General features: G+C 46.6%; 1 protein-coding gene across 1 annotated transcript in view; it reads right to left on the bottom strand.

Annotated features, from left to right (window-relative positions):
- BSN (bassoon presynaptic cytomatrix protein) overlaps positions 1 to 22,457 on the bottom strand; it is a 90,772-nt gene that overhangs the window by 65,085 nt on the left and 3,230 nt on the right. Inside the window, 1 exon segment of the mRNA XM_050313192.1 lies at positions 3,280 to 3,679. Coding sequence (XP_050169149.1) covers positions 3,280 to 3,679 — 400 coding nt within the window.

The raw sequence follows: 22,457 nt of genomic DNA, 5'->3' as shown, positions 1-22,457 counted from the left end.
TTGTCTTTAATGGTGCCACCATGGCTCCCTGCTTGATAATTCCCTTTGCTTAAAATAACTGTCTATGGCAAGAGCACTGACCTTCAGGAATAAGTGAATGAAAACGGGGATAGCAGCCCGCCAGCACACGACCAAATTGAAAACGATGACAGCAGTTATTTCGGCGTGTGGAGATGAACAGAGGGAAGAATGTGATTATCTACATGTAAAATATTGAGTGACACCAGCAGCAGACAGGAACTTCTGTTTGCCCAGTCTTGTGAAACAAGAACGAGCTGCTGCTCAAAGGAATAAACAGACAGCGAAGAAAAAAACCCAACAAGATATTTTGTTCTTCTCAGCAAGCGATCAACTCAAGATGCCACGGAGGCTGATTGCTTCGTCAGCACAGAAATTCATAACTTGCCCAAGGAGATAAAATGGCCATCAAGCCACTTGAAAAGGGATAAAACACAAAAGGCAGAGAAAAATAGTCTTTAAAAGGAATTCACATGCTTCTGAGCAGAAGGTATCACCTAATTATGAAGTGAAGGTGTTCTGCTAGGAGGTACAGCTAACCCTCCTCAGAAAAATCTGCTCTTGGAATTGTAAGTAGAACGATGGAGCATGAAAGACTACAGCTCATACACTAAGTCTGTTACTTTATTTTTATATATATTATAAAAAGCTATTTTATAGCATGTGTATAAGATATATATACATATATACACACACACACACACATACATATATATATATAAAAGACTCATGAAAAGAAAGTGTTTATATAAGCCTCAAAACTAGACTCTCAAAATGGTTTCAGAAATCATGCCAAACCAGTCCTGGAGCTCCCACCTCACCATGCCATTGGTTTCTGACAGTTCCACAGATTGCACAGGAGAGGATGTACCAAGCAAAACACAATTTTGGTTTTCTTGGGTTTGGTTTCCTTAGAAAATGTGGTATTTTTGATCATGTAATCCTGGTAGAGAGCCTTGAAAGCAGAAAAAAGTTACAAATCCGTATCTGCTGCAGCACGAAGTGGCAACATCAACTATTCACATGAAAATACATTCATAAGGAAATGCAAATGGAAAATACAGCCCCTCATTAGCAATGCTGTGCAGCACCTGCTGGGTTGGAGGGACCAGACTGGGTGGATGTTTTGCTGGGTTGGAGGGACCAGACTGGGTGGATGTTTTGCTGGGTTGGAGGGACCAGACTGGGTGGATGTTTTGCTGGGTTGGAGGGACCAGACTGGGTGGATGTTTTGCTGGGTTGGAGGGACCAGACTGGGTGGATGTTTTGCTGGGTTGGAGGGACCAGACTGGGTGGATGTTTTGCTGGGTTGGAGGGACCAGACTGGGTGGATGTTTTGCTGGGTTGGAGGGACCAGACTGGGTGGATGTTTCCCCTGTGAAGGCAGTCAGGTGATGGAGCAGGTGGGACCAGCACATCCATCCCTGGAAGGTTCTGGGACCCAAAGGGGGAGAGCCCAGAGATCCTTCCTTGATTGCTGCTTTGAGCAGAGGTTGGACACTCTGGAGATCCTTTCCAACCCAGCTCCTACCATCAAGATAGAGAGCACCCTCCAAGCTGCCTCCCATTACTCCTCTGTAACACCACCAGGCTGCCTCAGACACCTCGCTGTGTGACTCTGGAATAGCAGCACAAGGAATGATGCTGAGGAAAGCGAGTCACACCTTCCAACCAGGCAGCAACCACCACTGCTCCCCCAGCCAGCCCATCACACGGGCTGCCAACACGAGCTGTAAATGTGCTTCTCTTGGACAACTGTTTGCATCCCCCAGCTCCCACAACGACCTACTTACAACTCATAAGGCTGTTTGCTGCTGAAATGCATATTAAACTCAGGACAAACAAAAAAACCCACATCTTTTTTCATTTCAGGTCCAGTTTTTTGATTTGATGTTTAAAAATGCTCTGCAGTCAATCACATTTGAGAGGGCACAGAGACCTAGAGATGCCAAGAGAGAGATGGCCTAGAGTTCTAAGCAGAAACTCCATGCACACACCCATTTTAACGTGCGTATCTGTAGGAGAGACTTGGGGTAGAACCACTGTGGGAAAGCTCTTGGGGCAAGACAGAGGGGACAAGGCCCAGGCTGACCAGAAACTGAGCAATAGGTACATTTCTGTTTGGTTATTTGCTGGTTAACTGATACTATTCAGAGTAGTTGGTCAACACTCAAAACAAAGCTTGGACAACAAAATAAATGTTTGGCATATGTATTTAAAAGTGAAACTTGAAAGTGAAACAGAAAAGTGGCCCATGGCATTTCCTTGCAGGAGCCTGAATTCCTACCTCACAGCTCTTTATTAACGTCCGAGACCTTACACAGACCTTTGCAGAGGGAAATACCTGCAGGGTAAAAGCAGGACCCAGGTTATACCTTGGACCCAATTATACCCTGCTGTACCAGGGGTATCAGCCACCTCAACTTTTGTTCCATTGGAAAAAGGGACAGGAAGGCTGGATCCTCTCTCAAACAATGATATTTACAAACCCTTGTGTCTGGTGTCAGGAGCATCATGTGCTTACCAGAAATGGCTACTGGCAATAAATCCTGAGTATGCAGGGGACTTCAGTACCCAAATCCTGTCTTACCATAAACTGGACCAGCATAGTGGCTTTCCAAAGCGTGGCTTTAAGATTCTGTTATTAAGCCTGAGAGTAGGAATCCCTGTGGTTTGGCTCTTAACAGCTGCAAAAACCATCCACGTCACTTCCCACCCTGTGTGGCGGTCTCTGACTTGACAGATTGGCACAGGGAGCCCCTCACCCCAGCCAGCCCCAGCACCCCCATGTGGTGCCGCTGCCGGATCCGCCCCTGGAACGCCGAACCTCCATTTCACACATCCCACGGAACGCTCCCCCATCACGCTGCGCACGACTCCCTCCCGCCGAGCGTGACGCTGCCTGAAACTCGCCCATCAGCACCTGTGATGAGTCAGGGTTTGAGATGCTCAACACCTCAGGGTGCCAGCAACCCCCCTGCTCCCCTCCCACTGTCAAGTCCTTCGACTTCCAGACACTTCTGAGAGCGCAGACCTCAGACAAGCGTTCTGGGGTCTCAGCAACAGAGACTGAACCCCTCTCGTAGTCTACCAATTCCCTCAACTGATTTACCTCCCCTATCTCATCAAAGCTCATGTTAACACAATTATTCCCTGATTACCAGCAGAGCCCTTGCTGGTAACACAAGAACCTCGGTGGCAGCCACCCCAGCACCCCCCTGAGCCGTCCAGGAGGGCTGCACGAGGAAGAGGAGGCGTTACCTGGGTGAGGTGCGGGTTGGGGTTGAAGCCACACTGGTTGCAGACTTTGCTGTGACATTGGGTACAGGCGTTGAAGTTGGGCTGGCCGGGGGAGGAGGTGAGCTCTGTCGTCTTGCAGATGGGGCAGAGGGTGCTGCTGGGCAGGGGGGCGATCTGCGGGACCGAGTAGGGAGAGGTAGGGGTGCTGCCCCGGTCCGGTGACACTGAGGGAGACCTCCCCGGGCCCTGGCTCCTGGCGTCCACCTGCAGTGTCCTCCGTGGCCCCTCCGCCGCCGGTGCGGGCTGGCCCCGGCCCCTCATCTCCCGGGGGCTCTGGGAGCTGGGTGCAGTCTGTGCCAGGGAGGGGGACGCTGACCGCTGGCCCGCGGCCTGATCCAGCTGCTCCGGTCTCCTCTGCACACTGAAACACCACCAAAACAGACATGATAAGCCCAGGTTTCATACATTCACATGCAGTCAGTGCAGACAACAGCTACAGCATCCTCTCGCCCCCAAAAGCCCCAGTCAGCCAAGGAGGCACAGCAAAACCCCACTGCAAACCAGGGAAATTGCTCAGATCAGCAGAAGGACACATTTTACCTTAAGAAACGAGGCACAACTTCAGCTTTCTCTTACATAACCCAGCGGCAGAGATGTAATTGAATTATTCGGTGTATTCCGAGCTGAACTTTATTCAGAAAATTGCACATAAAACTGTGTGTGATAAGTTGGGAAGCACAGCCTCCTGCCAGTCAGTGCTCCCAGCACTTCTCCAGCACAAACTTCAGCACAAACTCACTGGAAGAGGCAGCAGTGACTCCGCTTTGCAGCCTGCAGGGCCCTTTCTGCAGGGACATGGCCAACACATGCTAAACCAGCTTCTCACAACCTACTTTCACGAGTGAAAGCTGTGAAACCAGAAGCCTGCAAAGAGCCCTATTTATTGAAGGAAAACCCCTCCAGAAGCCCAGAGGTGGCAGGAGACCTACTTGTACTTTCTCAGTTGCCACGCAGACCCGCCCGAGTCGCAGGTGAAAGCAACTAAGGGCTCGTTTCCCTGAGGCCACAGGAGTGGGAAATCAGGAGAAGAGAGCATTAGCTCTGCTTTACTAATCAGTACTGAAGTGGGAAGCACAGGGGCTTTTGTGGGCTGGCTGCCCCCCAGCTGAACCCTATTCTGGGTGATGTGAGTCTTGGCTGGGCAAAAAACAGCTGGGATGAAATCTGGTCACCAGGACAGGACGATGAAACCTCCGTGTGAAACCACAACTACCCAGAAGGAGCAACCCTGAGGTCGCACCCACTGCTGGTCCAGCAGCAGTCCCATGGCCTGTGTAGGATGCTCAGCACCCCACAGTGCTGAGGGATGCTCCTGGCCACCCTAAGGAGCTCTGGAGCAGCTCCAGCTGCAAGAGTTTTGAGCTGTTGTGCTGCAGAGCATGACATGACAGCCTGCACACCCTCCTCCCGTGTGGTTTCAGTGCAGGCACCCTATAATGTGCTGCTGATGGACCACAAGTGCACGAGAATGAATCTGTGATGGAAGATGCTTATCTAATTACAGAATAATTTGGTGCATGTGCTTATCAATAATGCCCACAAATATTTCTCGAAAATGCAGAAGCCCTAATGCCCTCACTTACCTGTGATCTACAGCTGTTTAAGGAAAAGTATTACTCAGAACCTCAAATTTAATACATTGTTGATTTACCCAAGCAGGGTCTGACCTTATAAAAGTTTAAAAAGGGAACTTAAATGCATAAAACTAATGAAATTCAAAGTGCATGTTGCCACAGTAATAGGAAGTTGGATGAAAATAAATAGTAAAATAGCACTTTGGGAATACTTTCCGGCTGCAGGTTGAAACCCACTTCTCTGAAGGAGGAATTGCACAATAATAATAAAGCAAAGCACTAAGGGAGGGACTGATCTGTTCCAGACTAAGAAGTAAACTGCTCCTGGCCCTGCAGCAGGGACCTGACATGAGTGTTGTTGGCAAGTGCTTCTCCTCCATCATTAGTTCTGACACCCTTGGGTCCAGATTTGGGGTTTGCCTCCTGATGCTGAGGGCTGCAGAGCTGCTGCCCCAAAAACACACAGCATCTTGAGCTGGTGGAGATGGGAGCCACTCAGCCCCTTCTCACCCTCTTCTCACCTTAAATTTAAATCCTATAAAAGCAGCATTTATGTATTATAATACACGCTATCCTAATGGTGTATTAAACAACTCTGACATAACATTATTTGAAAAACTGCATGTATATATGGTCAATTAAATAACTGTTGTTTTGGAATAACAGAGTGGTTATTCTACCCAGAGAAGCTGTGGCTGCCCCATTCCTGGAATTGTTCAAGACCAGGTTGGACAGGACTTGGAGCAACCTGCTCTAGTAGAAGGTGTCCCTGCCCATGACAGGGATTAAGAACAAGATGGTCTTTAAGGTCCCTCCCATCCCAAACCACTCTGTGATTCTATTCCACTGCAAATTTCAAAATCAAAATTTTTTTCCTCCATTTGATATGAAAAAAATCTTTGCCATTTGCCACCAGGTAGCAATTCTGACTCCGAACTGGGTCTGACCCCAGGAATCCCACTCAACACAGTTTCACTTCCCAACTCAGTGAAAAATGGGAATAACTTACAGCAGCTGCTCACAGTGCACGTGTTTAGCATTGTATTAGTAGTTATCACCTATTTTTGCATCTGGTATTAGTAGCACTGGCACTCTGGCTTATTTAGTTCAAGAACCTTTCTTTAAATAAAGAGCGAAATTTCTGAGCTGGATTTTTGCAGCAAATCAACGTGAGGAGTGCCACACCTCTGGATCTGTGCTCCATCAAGGAGCTGTCATACAACACAGACAAGCTCACTACGTTTCCAACCCAAAACAGAGTCTGTGGCTCTCTTGAAAATGCAAAAACCCCTGAGGAACAACACAGCAGGTGCTGTTATTTTGCCCTGAGCATCATTCCTGGCACACAAGAGGGAGGAGGGCAGTTGGGTGCTCGCTGCCTGGCAGGTCCAGCGGCTCTAGGACCAGCCTAGGTCGGAGCTCCCTCCCAGCTCCCTGCACTTTTTCAGGTGCAAAGTAATGCCAGTCACCACCTCCATCCCACTCCCAGCAGCAGTTTCACTCCATACACATATATCATCACTGCATTTATTTATTTTATAATTATCCAAAATGCCTCAGCCTTCCCTCCACAGGCTGGGATGTCTCTCACTTGCACCAGCTGAACGTATCCGTGAAATTTTAAGACCAGAAAAAATCATCTGGTCTGTCAAATACAGTAACTCAATCCAGGAGAGATGCCTCAGGAAAGAACATGAGAATAGTCATATGGAATCAGACACAGGCCCACGCTCGTTGCATCTTCTGCGAGGATGCTCCAACATTTGTGTGCCTTGTACCCATCCAGGAACCCTTTTTTTTTTTTTGCTGTTACACAAGTCCAAACTGCAGCTCAGCCCCTTGTTTCCTCACAGCCTTTATCACTGATTAATACTAACTAGCACCAAGCTGCTAACAGGTTCCAAAGGAGTTCCCCCAATGCCACTGATTGTTTATTAACAATTAAATTGAAGTGCTTTAATAAGGCACGATTCCCCCTGTTTGATGGGGACTGTATTGATTTTGCACCGCCCTAATTGCTGAATTAGATATATTGGGCAATACAAAGATCTCCACGGGGTCCAAACTCAGCAGCACTCTCTGTTACCAACAGAGTAATACATTTGTACAACTAAAGAATATCAAGTGTGTGTGACCGAGTTTATTAACAATTATACTGCCAAGGTTTTCATTTATGATAGTCTGTCTATGAATGCTTTATCACGAGGGCAGGCAGGAAGCTCTATTCACCTGCCTGCAGTCACTGGCACAGTGGGGGGCTGGGAAGATGCTGTTTTCTTCCTTTTTTCATTATTTTTAATTTGAAAAAAAGTGTCTTTACTCCTTTTTTTTTTTTTTCCCCCTAAAACTCCGTTTTCCAGCACAAAGCCAAGCAAGCACCCACAAAAATTAACACTCATCTCCATAAAAGAGAGGAGGTGAAGCTGCCAAGTTGCTTGCCATGGAGCCCAGAGCTAAAAATCACACTGAGACATTAATCCATATCCAGCTCTGCCTCTCCATCAGATAATTCTCCTGATTAAAAAGGCCCAGAACTTCCCTTGTTCCACTCAGGAACAGACGTGGGTATGAAACCAGCCTTTCTATTTAGGGCTGGTACAATGCCCTGGGAGGAGATGGATAAGTACTGGGAGGGAAAAGCTGCCTGAGATGATCAGAAACATGATCGGCACAAGGAAAACCAAGGGTCAAAGTCATTCCCCATAAAATCGAGTTCAGGGTGTAAAAAGTCCTTGGATTTTTTATGCCTACTTTTTTCCCTTCTGTAAAAATGATGGTTCTTATTAAACTTACAAGAACTGGGAAGGCTTTAAAAACAAAGTCCTCTTTACAGCCAAAACAAATGTTAGACTGTTTGCTGGTTAATATTTAATTTCGGAAAAAACATGATTTGTCCTAAACCAAATTTTTGATGCCACGGCATCGCCAGGGAAAAGATGTCAGCAGCTTTCAGGAAGATGAAAGCAATGCAATGACATAGCATTGGTTTACAATTCTGTTCCAGTAAATCAGTTCAGCCTTCTTATTTGGGAATTCCCAGGTAAAGTCAGGGTCTGTAGGAGGGAATTCTCTAATTAACTGAAGTAGGTTCATCCGTGCCACTAAATTTTACAGGCAAGACCCAGGCTTGGAGCCAGCATCCCAAGAGATGTCAACAGGCCCTTTTTCACACAAGGTGCTAACTTGGGAGCAATAACTACTGCAAGGTAAATGCCAACACCATTAATGTCTCTGCTGTAAAATCAAGCAATAGCGATATTACACAAAATCTACACGCGTGGCTGGTAAATCAAGTCTTGTTGACTTGTGTGGAAAAGTTCAAGAGCGAGCATGTGCGTTGGTTTTCTCCTGCTTTATTGGTTGTCTTCTAAATTCCACATCTCCCCCTTGAACACACCAGCCACATCCATCTGCTCAGCGGCCACCAAACCCCGGCAGCGCTCACATCCACAGGGGCTTGGCATTCGTGGTCTGAGTAAACCTTTCATGAGCTGCACCCCTTCTGTGCAACCGGGAAACGTGGATTGCATCCCTCCCTCCGCCTGGTGCCAATGGAAACAGATCCCTACTCACTGGGCAACTGATCTAATTACTGCATTGTAGTAGATAAAAGGAACACAAAAATAAGTGGCACTGTCACCGTAGTTTGACAAAGCGCACGTTCTGCCCATGCTTTCCAAAGAGCTGGGTTTGTCCATGGGAGGCAGCTCCCAGCTTCACATCTGGATCAAAAATCAGCAAAACGAGGACAAGCAAGTCTTTCCTGTTAGTCAAAAAAAAAAGAGAAAAAAATGGCTAGAAAAAGAAGGGAAATGACTGCTTGCCTGCAGTAAAACCAAGGGAATGAGAAGCAAACAACTCAAGATAAAGCATGAAAAGAGAGAAGATGTGAAGACACACCCAAAAGGAGGCCGGGCTGACCAACAAGAATTAGAGCTGCTCAGCTACGAGCAGAGATTTGACCTAGTTGGTTCGACTGAAACCTGATGTGAACATCCACATGACTGATTTTAAGAATCACCGAGTATAACCTATTAAAAAAAACCAAAACAGGTAGCTAAGCAGAAGGGCAGTTGTACTCCAGGTTAAAATGGCACTGGGTTTGACTTGGAAAGACATAGTTCTGAACGGTTATGGGTCGGCATAGGAACGGCGTGGGTAATATCAAACATTAGCTGGAATGCTCTGCCTGTCAGCACGTCTGACTAGAAAATAGGACATGCAACCGTTTAATAAATAAACAGAAAAAGAAGTGTCTGATGTGGAGGGTCTCTGGTTTCAGCTCTGCGCACTGAAAATCTCACACTAGCGATGCTCAGATCTACCCTGAGCCTGGGAGTTTTATTGGGGGCAGCTTTGTAGCTCTAAAAGTGCTACATCCAGCATGGGGAATTCTGTATTGGGGGAAAAAAAAAAAAAGAAAAAAAAAAAAAGAAAAAAGCAGCAGTTACAGAATTAAAAACCAGCACCTGCTTAAATCCAAGTACCCCTGACTTAATTACACGGATGTCCATGCAGGAAGAGGATCGTGCTGGAAATGTGTGTACTGGGCGGTTTAAAAACAGCGAATGCCACCCAGCTGAAATCAAATCAGAAAATACGAAATGGTGACTAGAAGCTGTCAGGGAGTATTTTATTAGATGGCAATACAAGCACTCTTGTGAAAGGCCACAGTGTTTAATAACTAGCTTTTGTGAGCAGTGGAAAAACCCTGTTCTCCTGCAGCTTTGTGCTCCAGGGTTGCTTTATCCCCGTCAAATAAGATGCAGCTTCTGTCAGGCATTTTCCCAGTGACTGAGGCGTCTCTAATGCGCATCTCCTGATGCTGACAGTGTACTTGAGCTCCTGCTCCAGGCTCCCACCCAATCTGGGCAATCATTTGGGTCCTTAACCTCCACCCATATACCTGTTCTCCTAAATAGAGAGGAATGTGATATCCTGGAGTCTTCTGCCTCCCTGTTACAACCCACTGGGGCTGGGGTTCAAGGAGGGGCTGCCAGGCAGGAGGTGGCATAAGCCACTGGCACTCAACACACCAGACTCACAACCTTCCCTAGAGGAATGATGCTGCTGTGGGGTGAGCAGCGCTGCATGCACGGTGTGCCAGCTTCCTCCTCTGGCCATGGTTTGGCAGGAGACAACACACCCAGAGCTGCTGCTGCTGGTTTTTCCCCTTCGTTCGAAATGCACAGGTCTACGCCATCCAAGGAAAGGTAACAATAACCAGGAGTTTTTCAGTTTACACAAACCAGTTATTCTCTGTCTTATTAGCACTGCGTCTAGTTCAGCTGAGAATCAGCAACAGGAGAACAAATCAATGTCGCTCACACTGCTGCTCTATGAAGCACGGCTGTTGAGAAGCATCTGCCATCTTATTAGCTGAATCCTACGTACCAGAAGAGGGGTTTATAACTGATTTAAGCTCTAAATAAGCATTTACTTGCTTCTTTTCATTCCTGTGCAACTGCCTTTTTGGAAAGGTTTGTGAATCATTATCAGTTGCATTTGGACTAGATGATCACTGAAGGTCCTTCTGACTGGAAATATTCTATTTTGTATCCTATTCCATTCTATCCTGCTCTGTTCTTACTTGCTATGTGGCAAGTAAGTACTTAATTTGCACCTTACTTGGCCCTGGTTGAGCCAAGAGCAATTTCCTTTAGGACACTTTGCAGCATAAAACCACAGCAAGGGTTGTTCCCACCCACCAGCCCAACAACCCCAAACCCCCAAGGTCTGATGTCTACCAGTCACCCTACACAGACCACAGTGAACATCTGCGACTGAATGCAAGGCAACTGATCCCCACAGAGCCCAAAGCAACCTGAACTGCAGTCAGGGCAGACTTTTGCATGTCTCATAAGAGCCCTCACAAGCCAGAAGGTCACCGAGTGACCTGCAGAGCACCCTCTGCTGCTCCGGGGAGCTGCTCTTTCAGCTGCTGATGCCTGAAGTGTGTGGCCACCACTGTCAGGATCTTGGCCAAGCCCCTCAGAGCCACAGGCAAATTGGCCTGACAGAAGAGTCTGCAGATAATGATCTCAGTCCCATATATATCAAAGAGATTTCTTCTCGGATAGCTTTACAGAAGCAGGCACTACGAAGGCTCAAAGGTCTGAATAGGTCTCCTTTTCAAGTGGTATAACTGTTGCTGAGAACATTTACGATCTTGAACTTCAAAGCATTAAAATCTCTCGGGGATAAGGGGGGTGTCCATATCCATTCTGCTTCAGTGACAGGGAAAATCTGTTTCCTCTGTGATAGCAGAAAACTACATGTAAATCTTCCAGAGACAGAGTAGAAGCCACTTCTTGATCACAATGCCATCAGCTGCATGGCATGAGAGGAGCAGTACAGCTCACTGCTGAGCCAGGAGCTTGCAGAGCACGAGCCTTGGCTCCACTGTGCCTGGGATGAACATGGAAATACCAGAAAGGCCATGGGATACCTAATCTCGCTCTGTCTCTCTCTGGGGACTTAGGAAGTATCTGGAAGATCCAAAGCAAGAAGGAATGGTAGCTCTTTCACTGAATGGGTGCAGTCAGAAGGTCAGCTTTGGACCATGAGTGCAGGTGAAGCCCAGCCTTGGAGCCCCTGGGAGAGCTGGAGGGAGGGGAGGCACTGTGCACCCCAGCTGCTGGCCCCAAGGACACTGCCAAAGGGAGGATGGTCAGCAGGTCTGGGCACATTAAAAAGCCCTGGTTAGGCACACCACACTCCACAGTAATTCAGGTGATGCTGGGGGTGGCCATGCTGCAGGCTGGACAGTAAAGTGGGCTGCTGCCTGCAGAGCTCCTCCTCTCTCTTGCAGGATATGGAAGGTCTGCAAGGAATGATGAAGAGCCCTGCCCCAGAGATACAACTCTGTGACCAGCACCAAGGAGCACACAGGGAAAGCGCAGCTAAAATGGGAATTAACGTCCCCAGGAGCCCTGGGGAGGTGTGGGCTGGAGCTGTCTCTTCTTCCATCTGATTTCCACCCAGCTACTCGATGTGTCGCCTCCGTATCCTTCCCCGGCCCAATTGATTGCCATCAGCAAGCCATTTATGTGTGTTAAAATTATATAAAAGAGCCATGACAATCTTGAAAATATACTGTGAGCAGCAGAAAGGACAGGGATGACGGGGAGAGTACCCCAGGTGAGGAACAGCCACTCCCCTCTGCCTCCATCCACTCACATCCTATACCCAAGCTCCAGCAATTAAAGGGTAGAAGAGCTGATTGCCTCAGTCACATTTAACTGAGAGTCTTTGTCCCAGGAAAGCCAACACTACGAATTACTGTGCTGTATTTATGAAATGCCAGCAAAGCCAAAAGATAAACCATGGCACGAAGCTAAGGAATTTTTATGGCACATGGATTATGAAAGCTTATCTTGTAAATCTGCAATTACAACCCACCCCCTTCTCAAAAGCCTCTCTGATTTTAATTAGCAGCGACACAATTTTTTTGTTTAGGTCGTTAACCATCCCCTCAAGCAACGCAGAATGGAACTACCTGCTCTGGACATAGTCCTGCAACATGAATGAGGCCTGTTCTGAGGAGCACAAACTTTCAGCAACAGTGACCACAACAAACTCGGCTTCAATCTATTTGTAAGAGTGGAAAAAAACCCCTCACAAATACATGACTGCTATAATTATTAGATATAATTGGGGAAAAAAAATAAATCAAAAAAAGTGAGAAGGTTTGTTAGAAAGAAATTAAAAGCAGCAGGTGGAAGGGTAAGAAAGGGAAGTTTCCATGGCACCTGTTAGCAGAAAGCTGTCAAGAAAGGGTTTAAGACATGGCCATAACAAGGCAATATCCTTGAAGAACCGAGCTACAGGAGTAAAAGGCAATACTTCAAAAGGTAAACATTTTACCCAGATGAGGAAAAAACCCAAAATTTTAGCAAATTAAATTTGAAGACCTAATGAAGCATACCAAAAAAAAAAAAAAAATCTCTTAAGGAACAACTTGTCAATCAGGGAAAAAAATTATTTTCTAAAATTTTAGGAATATGAAATTTGCCAAAGAATCTGGAAAACCTAAAGAAGACTGAAATGCAGCAGAAATATTTAAGAAATGCAAGACCGTAAAAGAAAAAATAAATCAAACCTTTGCCACGTTGTTTGCTAAGGAGAAATTTATGAAGGTTCCCACACCAAAATCCTTTCATATACAGGATTAGTCTGAAAAATTGCCTCAGTAGAAGAATTGTTAGGATAAAAATCTATAAAGAAGGAGGGAAAAAGAAGTGAAAGATGATAAAAGAAGGGGAAACCTTCTTGTAGGTTAATAACTGATTAGGATTTATGATGCCAAGGATAGAGGCAGTGGTCAGGTTTTCACAAGTAGAGGTGCAGGATCTTGCCCTGGGATAAAAGGGATATATTCATAAACAGCCTGGGAAGGAGGGGGATAATGAAAGAACAAGTTTGCTGAGCCATGCAAATTTATTCAGAGTATTCAAAGGTAAGGCTGAATGCAAGGAGCTGTAGAAGGCTCTCCTGAACTGGATGTCTTGAAACGCTGTGGCAGGTGAAATCCAAGGTCAGGAAATGCAGAGTAAGGCACAGAAGAGAAGGCAGCCATAGCCACACGTAGTGATGGGCTCTAAATGAGACACTGATGCTCTGCAGAGCTCTGCAAGCCATTTTGGGCCATTCTCAGAAAACGTCAATTCAATGCTCGTCAACAAATATAGAACAATCTACCCCCAAAAAATATACAATTAAGTTATTTTGGGAAAAATGCCTTTTGGAAAGCAATTCAAAGGGAAGAGCAGAGGCAGCCAGTTCCCTTGACTTGCTGCTGGCTTCCTTCCCTTCAGTGGCACAAAGATCTGGTTTTGCAAGGCTCCCCTTTGCATTCAGGCTCAGCTCCATCCAGGAGCTGGAGGGATTCCTGCAGGTGCTGGATGGTTGCAGAAAACTGCTTCGATGTGAGCACAGATGGGTAAAAAGGAGTCAATCCCAGGGGTCTGGCTCCACCAGGACAGTATTCCCAGTCATGTCCACACCACCCAAGAATGCCCACGCTTCTACAAAACCTCCAGCAGCAAGAAGCTTGGATTCAACCATTACGAAGCTGGGAAGACTGCAGGGCCCTTTCTTTGGATGAGTTCCACCCATGCTCCAAAATTAAAAGCTGATGCAAAAAAATGTATCATTATCCATCTCCATGACAGCTTGAGTCAACCAAACTCAGCCCAGAACGAGGAACAACACTCATTCCTGGCATAAAAAAAAATAGGAAGATCCGTCAGAAAGAGAAATGCCGTTAAAAAAGAGGCAGTAATGACAGACCAGAAAGAAACCGGTTTGTATTTTTAGAAAAAGGAAAGAAGAACCCAGTTAAAACAGCAATTTCCAGGAGAGGAAATCAGTCTGCCATACTGCAGAGAGATGAAAAAGCTCCTGGTGACTGCGCAGCAACCGAAAAATCCTGACTTTGCACCCTCGTTTGTTTGAGCCTGAGCAAACGAAGCACGAGACCTATCTTTTTGTGTGTGAAAAACTACAGCATTTTTATCCATCCTGCTGTTGTGTCTTTGCACCTCAGAGCATTTTGGCCATCTCATATTTGTCCCTCTAACTCTTCCCCACTTAGGGCCTTAATTCTATTTTTTTGTTGTTGCCTCAAGTTACCCGCAGAGTGGATATCCGAGGTGTGGAAGATCAATCAAGAGAAGACCATTTGGGCAGGGACTGAGGATACAGCAATCAACTGATCCTCCCTGCAGAGCTCCAAGCACTGCACACGTGGAAAAACACAGGGAAAAACTGATGAGCCCACACATTCCTGTGAGGAGAGATCTGTGTCCAACGTGGCTAGATGCCTTTTAACAAAAACTTCACATCAGGTTGTGTTTCTCAGAAACCCTTCTCAGCCCTAGAGGTTTCTCCATCCCTGACATTCTCCATACCAGCACGCATTATGTCCGTTATTGGAGACAAGACTGGGATTTCAAGTGGCTGGTGGGGACACTGCCCTGGGTCTGGCAGAGGATGGGGTCAGCATTGAGTGTTTGTGTGTCTTAGATTTGCTCTTTCTGGTTTTCAGAGATTTGAATCAGAAGCTGAAATGTGGATGGCAAACCAAACCTGGAATTAATTACATTTTTGTTTGTAAAGCTCGTTATTCACAACAAGAAAGGTAAGGCAAACCCAAGGAATAACACATTACCAGTCCTGTCAGAGACAGCATCAACTTCAATATTTCAAAGCTGCTCAGTTTAAATGCACTTTTGAAATAGGAGAGTCTGAAATTCCCCTGCCAAATTCTTTACAGGATCAAAGGAAAACACTTCTCCAGCGTCTGCAATTCTTTGAGGAGCCTTGTCCCTGCCTGCATTTCCCTGCTGCACATACCTCAGCCCAGAACATTTGTCCCCAAAGAGACAGAGGCATCTGCATATTTGATGTATCTGTTCTCATGGAACCCTCGGAAGGCTTAGCTGGGCAGAAATGGCAGCAGGTAAAATTTAAGGCTTGAGAAGCTTAGTTGATAAGTGAAGCAGATTTTAGACATATTGATAAGTAGAAGGCATATTATTCCTACCCAGAGCAGCTGGTTGATTTTTATTCAGGTATTTCAAAGAAAAAGAAAGATGTGACATTTTGTGAATTCAGAGTGCTTGGGCCTGTATTTTCAGTTAACGATAAATCAAAATTAACTTGTAATTACCAATATGGGTTGGGTGAAACTGAGTTGTACAGCCAATAGGAATCCTATGCTAATCCATTAACCAGTGCTTAACATCCATTAACAATGCAGGAGGAGGAGATACTGGAAGATAAGGAAGGCAGATAAAATAAAGCAGAAAAGGGATGCCTAAGGAGACACTTTTTTGGAGTTTCTTCCCAGAGGGATGTTTCTGGCTACCTTATTTTTACCGGTGGCATATAACGTAATGATAGGGATCATCTTTCCACTCCAACAGGAACTGCTGTTCTGTTGTTACTGCAGTGTGCAACCAGGCAAAACCTCACCTACTGTGGTGGCAAATGGGCTTTACCTGCTCTGAGAATCACCACCACCATGAAAGGGTCTATATAATACACCCTGTATAAATGGAAACAACCTCTCTTCCTGGTGTGCTCCCCAGCTAAAGGATTCCCAGGCAAAACATCCACAACAACTTACAGACAAGCAGGAAAAGGAGGAAGGCTTGGAAATTTCCATTCCTTGGGACTACTGATCTGCCCTGAATAGAAAGGGCTGGTCGATTTACAGTGGTGAGCAGCACCCAGCATCACCTCGTCACGTCCGCCGGCGTCAGGAGCGCTCCCAGGGAGCTGCCGGCCCCGGCACAGAGTGCTCCCACACTATCTGCTGCAGACATCTCCCAGGTTCACAGGAGAGCCAGTGCAGCCCACGGATGTATTCGAGCCTGGCAGCAATTCCCCCACCTTCCCAAGAGCCATTCCCAGCAGAGGAACAGAGGAGCACAGAGAAGGTCTGCAAGAGCAGCGTTCCAAAGGATCGCTGCTGACACCTGCCCAGGGTGCTGGGAAATCCTGTGATGAGCAGGGAGAAAGAAACCCAAAATAAGGTGGCTTAGCATAGTTGGGCAGCAGACAACAGAGCTGAGGCACCTGAGAGGAAACACAGGAAAGATCTGCTCATTTCAAAGACAACATGAGGTTCTCTGCATCCTATTGCTGGTTCTACAAGGACTGTATTAATGGGTCCCAAACCCAGAACCCTACAAGTCCCAGACTGGCAATTAATAATACAACAGAAATTCACAGAATCACAGAATGGTTTGGGTTGGAAGCAACCTTAAAGATCATCTCATTCCAACACCCTGCCACGTGCAGGGACACCTTCTACTAGATGAGGTCGCTCTAAGACACGTCCAACCCGGCCCTGAACACTTCCAGGGATGGGGCAGCCACTTCTCTGGCAAGCTGCCATAGATGAACTACTAAAATAGCCTACAGAAAAATTAAAATGGAAAAAAATACATTTACTCCATCCTGTAGTCTCAGAGGTTATTGCTGAGCATGGTGAGAACAGCTCAGGCTGTGAACACCTCCAGTGTTTAAGCCAACCAGACTAAACCCAGCCTGGCCAAGGCACCATCACGGTGCCCAACTGCAGCACAAGCTGGAAAGGCTGCAAACCATCAGTGTTTACTCTAAACTGGGAGTTTAGTGTTTTAAAAAAAAAAAAAAGGAAAGGAAAGAAAGAGAGAAAAAACCCAACCAAACAACAATTTGTCTCCCTAAGAAGATTAATAGGTGCATTTAAAGAAATCAGGCTGTAGGCTTAATGAGAGAGAGGCAGCAAAATCCTAAATGTGAGACCTCCTACAGTTTTTCAGTCCAGCTGTACAATCAAATAATAGTTTATGTAACTAGGATTGAAACAAAATAAATTAAAAGTAATTTCATGTTTCATCAAAGGAAAAAAGTGCAGTCCGGAGTTGACGTGGAAAAAGATCTAGTTCAGCTCTGCATTTTCCCCAGCCTTTCATAAGCTTTGTATTATCAGCTGATTTGGTGTTTTTTCACAAGAGGAAGGCAAATTACCAAGTCCCTTAAGAACTTATTATACATTTCCAATTTTCGACTATTCCTATTTTATAACTCATAACTTCGCATATCTATAACTGAAATGTTTTCTTTACAAGATGAAAGAAAGAAAGAAAAAAATGTTGTTTTTCCTGGGCTGCAATCTGTTTTTTCTGGTTAAATAATAATAATAATAAAAAAAAGTGGTTAACAGCTACAACATATCAATCTTTGAAAGTAATTCCCACGCACAATTCCACCCTTCTCCAGACATTAAATATGGCAAAATCTCTTTGCATTCCTCATGTCTAGACTGATGAAGGAAGGGCACAAGCTCTGAACATACTCTCTCTCCTACTGGGAAGTCCAAGGCAGACCCATTTGGGTGTCAGGTGGGGTGCTGAGAGGTGCAGGACCCTCTGGATTAATTTGATAGCCTAAGAAGACACGTCTAACATTGACTCCACACCCACATACAACTTCCAAGGATGGAGCACCCTGAGTCCATGCCAGAAGTGGTTGCATCTCCTAAAAGATCTCAAACTCCATAAATAAAGGCAAATTTCAAAATAAATCCCCACATTTATGGTGCTACAACCCTCAGGATGCATTCTGCAAATGGATGTCCACGGGAACCAGGCTCTGAGCCCCTCAGCCCCACATCCTCTCAGCAGCTGGAGAAGCCTGTGAGCCTCCATTGCCAGGAAAAGACTCAGAACAGGCTAAAAAGCAATATTCTATTGGCAGGCAAGGACATAAAGAGAAAAAAAGGTTGAAAGGCTGCTCTCAGCTATTGACATCTGGCCTCTGCAAGTGTTCCTACCCCGTAAGACCCACACAGCCTTCTGTGCCTCCGGCACCCTGGATGGAGGAGGCCCTGCCAACCCCGGATGACCCGGCTCAAACACGGGATTTTGGCACATCTGCACCGAACGACATTTTGGTTCACGGTGATTTTCCTTCTGCGGCCTTCAGAGGAGCTGTCAAATCCTCATCTGAAAGCTACTCAGCGTGGGAAAGTGCTTTGTCACGTCTGAAACACTGTGGTCCCTGTCAGGTCCCGGAACCAAGCGAAGAATGGTTAGTCATAACCTGCCCAAAACCCCTCAAAATTCAGCAACATTTCCCAAGCAGCATGGATGCATTGTCCATACAGCATCTGCTTGCTCTTACTGTTGTTAAAACAAGGGAGAAATCCTCTGAGAGGAGGGCAGGAGATGCTCTTCTCATGAGCAGCAGAAGAGGCTCAGATGGCTGCAGGGGTGGTGGGCAGCAAGTCACAGGAGATGACAAACTGCACCTCACACAGGGGGTTCAGAAGCTGCAGGATGGGATGTCTATGGCTGGAGAGGTCTGGGGATAGACCGGGCAGGAAAGGGGTTTTGTTGTAGCTCTTCTTGAAAGATGCCTAAGTCACTCAACTGCATTAAATACATGCACATTTTTCTTCTATAGACAATGACCTAGAAACACAACTAAATCATTTTTGACAAAAGAGAATGCTCCAAACTATTTAATCACATCTTCAGGGGGGAATGAAGCCAGTAAGAATGGCTAATCTGCTGCTCATCACAGAAACTATAGTTTTGGGCTGAGGGGGACTGTATATTTTTGGAGGCGAGGCTTTTATTTAAGCCTTCTGTGATCATATATCCCATTACACCCTCCGGTAAATCTGCTTCTACGCCTATTTATGCTCACTGTCAACATACATTTCATTGCCATTTGGCTAGCTTGGACCTCTGAACTCCAGATTTTGGTTTGCCTTTGCTAGCCATCATAATGATCTTTACCACCCAGCATCTACAGCCAGGCCGGAGGACACACGCCTTCCTCATCTCTAGCCAAACCACGGCACTTAAATAAATTGTGAAAAAAGAGGGAAAACAAAATAAAAATCACATTCAGAGGGGTTTTACTTGATTTGCCTCTGGGGAGCTCAGCAGGGGCAGGGAGCTGCTGTCTCCTGCCCCATCAGCCTGTTATCCCCACTCTCTAAATGGGCTGGGGTCTCTCTTCGATATCAAACACACACCAGGAAAGCAACAAAGAGGCCAAGAGTCAGTGAGACACCACCACCAGAGTAGTTAAGTCATCTCTGGTTTTAAACATGAGCAGAAGAGGGGCGAGGAGCCTCCCAGGGACATGCTTTCAGCCCTGTCACAAAGCACAGGCCAGTGTTAATAGGATGCAGTGATGCTGCTCGCTCCTGTAGGCTCCTAAATAGCTGGTTGGAGGTGCTGGGTGCTCTCAGAGAGGAGCCAGCTCGCTGTTCTCATAAAACCTTCCCAGTGACATCAAAAGCGGTATGGCATGCCCAGCCATGACTGACAGGCTGCACAGCAGTGCCTCGGGGTCACACTGGAGCTCAGCACCTCCAGGCACTCAAAAAGCCAAAAAAACCTTGCCTGTAAGAACAGTCGTGCCCATAGACTGATGCAAAAATAACAAATCTGTCATTCAAACAGACATCTGAAAACACGGGGACGGCTCAACAGTGACGATCGCAACCTCAAGAAGAATAACAGCTTACGATGTGTGGGCCTGCGATGACCATCAGTGCTTGCTGTCACTCACCAGCCAAAAAAAACTCGAGGAACATCCCGGACCAGCAACGTTCATCAGCAAAGACAGCATGATAATCTTAGTGCCACGTTCAGTGAAAAACCAGAACGCCTTTCCCATGGAGCCACTTCACCCTACCGAGCTACCAGTTCTTGGGAAGCGCTGTTTGCACCCTGACTGCCTGGCCCAACCTTCCCAAGGGTCAGCTCTAGGAAATTAGTCTAATATTGGAAAAGGATTCCTGGAGAAACGCCCTTGGCCAGCAGTGAGCCGTGGTGCCAGCCCTGGCTGGGGAAGCTGAAGACGGCTGTGCAGAGAGGCTGGGTGTGTGTGTGGCAGGCAGGCTGTGGTGTTCTGCCAGGTTGTCCAGATGCACATCAAGTATTCCCCAAACTCACATAAACTGCAGGAATGTGCCACAGCACTGACTATCTGTTTGCACTGAATTGGAAACATGATGGGAAACATCAAGTATGTGCTCAGTTCACACAGCAGAGAGAAGAAACAGTTTTATTCAGGCACATGGGAGAAGCAGAATTGGAGAGGCAGAAGTCAGCCCATTGTGCTGCTCGGGGTAACCCGTGGCGTGGAGGGACCCACCGGCCCCAGTGGTCACTCGAGCTGTGGTACCATTCCTGAGCATCAGCAGAAGAATCATGGAATGGTTTGGGTTGGAAGGGACCTTAAAGATCATCTTGTTCCAGACCCCTGACATGGGCAAGGACACCTTCCACTGGAAGGCTGACCATCAGCACTGGGATTTCCAGCACAAAGGAAACAAACTGTGCCAGAAGGAGCTGAAGAGCCCTCCAACCAGTACAAGCCAACACAGCAAAGGAAATCAAGCCTTCCAAATTCTTCTACATCCTTCCTTCTGAGCAGAAATGGACACTGTAGGGACATCCCCAGGATCCCCTGGCCCAGCAAAAGCAAGGGGTAAAGAGCCATACCCTCAGCGTGCCACCCAGGCTGGTTCCAGCAGTGAGAAAACCCCGACCTGTGAAGCAGATTGCAAATCTGTGTATTTGTTTTGGAAATAAAGGCATTAATATTTGATGCCAAACACTGTGAATATTGATGAGCACATTCGCAGAAGAGGTTTTGGAGTTACTTAAGCACCCAGAATTGTGCCGTCTGGACTCAGTGGCCTGATGGCTGCTGTCAGAGCCATCAAAAGTATGCAAAGCACCACGCCACAGCCAGCACCACCTGCCCACCACAGGAGGGAGGACAAACTGAAGCCCAGAGGGGTATTTAATGCCACAAATATTTTGACTTGATCCGCCACATACACCATTTTCTACTCCTCCTTTTCCCTTCTATTTTGCTCACACAAGTTTGATGAGCTCGAAATATTGTGCATCTGTTAAACTTCACTTAAACCCAGGCATCCTCAGCTTCCTCCTGACCCTCCAAATCTCTTAGACCAGTACTCACTAAGCACGTGTGTGTGCCAGGCTTTTCCAGAGTGCCAGTCCATGGTTCAGCCAGGAAAAGCCTACTTTGATATTTGAGTTTTCCAGCAATGCCTCTGCCAGTGATGCCTCTGCCCCCCATTCTGCTCAGACCCTTTGGGGAGAGCAGAGCATGGAAACGAGCACAGAGCTGGCTCTCTGGGCTGTGCACAGCCTGACTTCCCATCACACAGCCTGGTTTTATTTCTAGCACAGCTTTATGAAAATGGACATCGACTGCTTGTTTCTGCAAGCTTGGGAAAAGTGCCCATTTAAAAAAGAAATGGCCAAACTCGTTTGTTTTGGTTTTTCTTTTTAATTACCTATATGTATGTACTTATTACCTCTTACTGTGATGGTACTTATGGCAGGCAAACAAGCCTACACCCAGCACACACAAGCAAGAAAAGGAAGAAGGGAACATCCTCACTGCACTGGTTTTACCAAAGTTTCTCTATTTTAAAGGGCTCTCTCTTTCAGTTCTGTTCCTCCTATACTGCTCCCTACCACCAGATTTTTTACTTCAAGCTCCACCACCTGCCAAACAAAGCGATGCTGAACGTAACAGTGGGGTAAATGGGACCAACACTCGCTTGACGTTGTTCCAAGGGAAGGCTCTGGGGGAGCAGTACTGAAAACTTCCCTTCTTGGTCACTTCAAGACCTTCAGCTCACAGCAAGCCTACCATGAAGCTTAAGAAATTACTGGGGTATGACCCACAGTGTGGAAAACAAGCTCCCTTGCAGCCGTGCAGCCCAGCACCCAGCCTGGCTGCTGGCAACGTGCATCTGCCAGCTCCAGAGAAACAGTGATGATAAAAGCACTGCTGCTCCCTCTGACAGCCCCTGAATTTGTGGCCAGTTCTCAGTGCTTCCCAGGAGACCAACCCTCTGACCCCCTCCCATCCTTCAGCTTGAGCTCACGCATCCAGGTGTCAAAAGAGTCTTTTATGAGTTCCACAGCTGAGCAGCAGAGAGGCTGAAAACCTGAATGAATCAGGCATAAATCAGACACAAATACGATCAGAAGCAGCAATAAAGTC

This window comes from Myiozetetes cayanensis, unplaced genomic scaffold (genome assembly GCF_022539395.1).
Source record: "Myiozetetes cayanensis isolate MyiCay16 unplaced genomic scaffold, myiCay2020 scf18, whole genome shotgun sequence".
NCBI lineage: Eukaryota > Metazoa > Chordata > Aves > Passeriformes > Tyrannidae > Myiozetetes > Myiozetetes cayanensis.
Note: the sequence above shows the minus strand (reverse complement) of the source record. Positions and strands in the feature narration are given on the sequence as shown.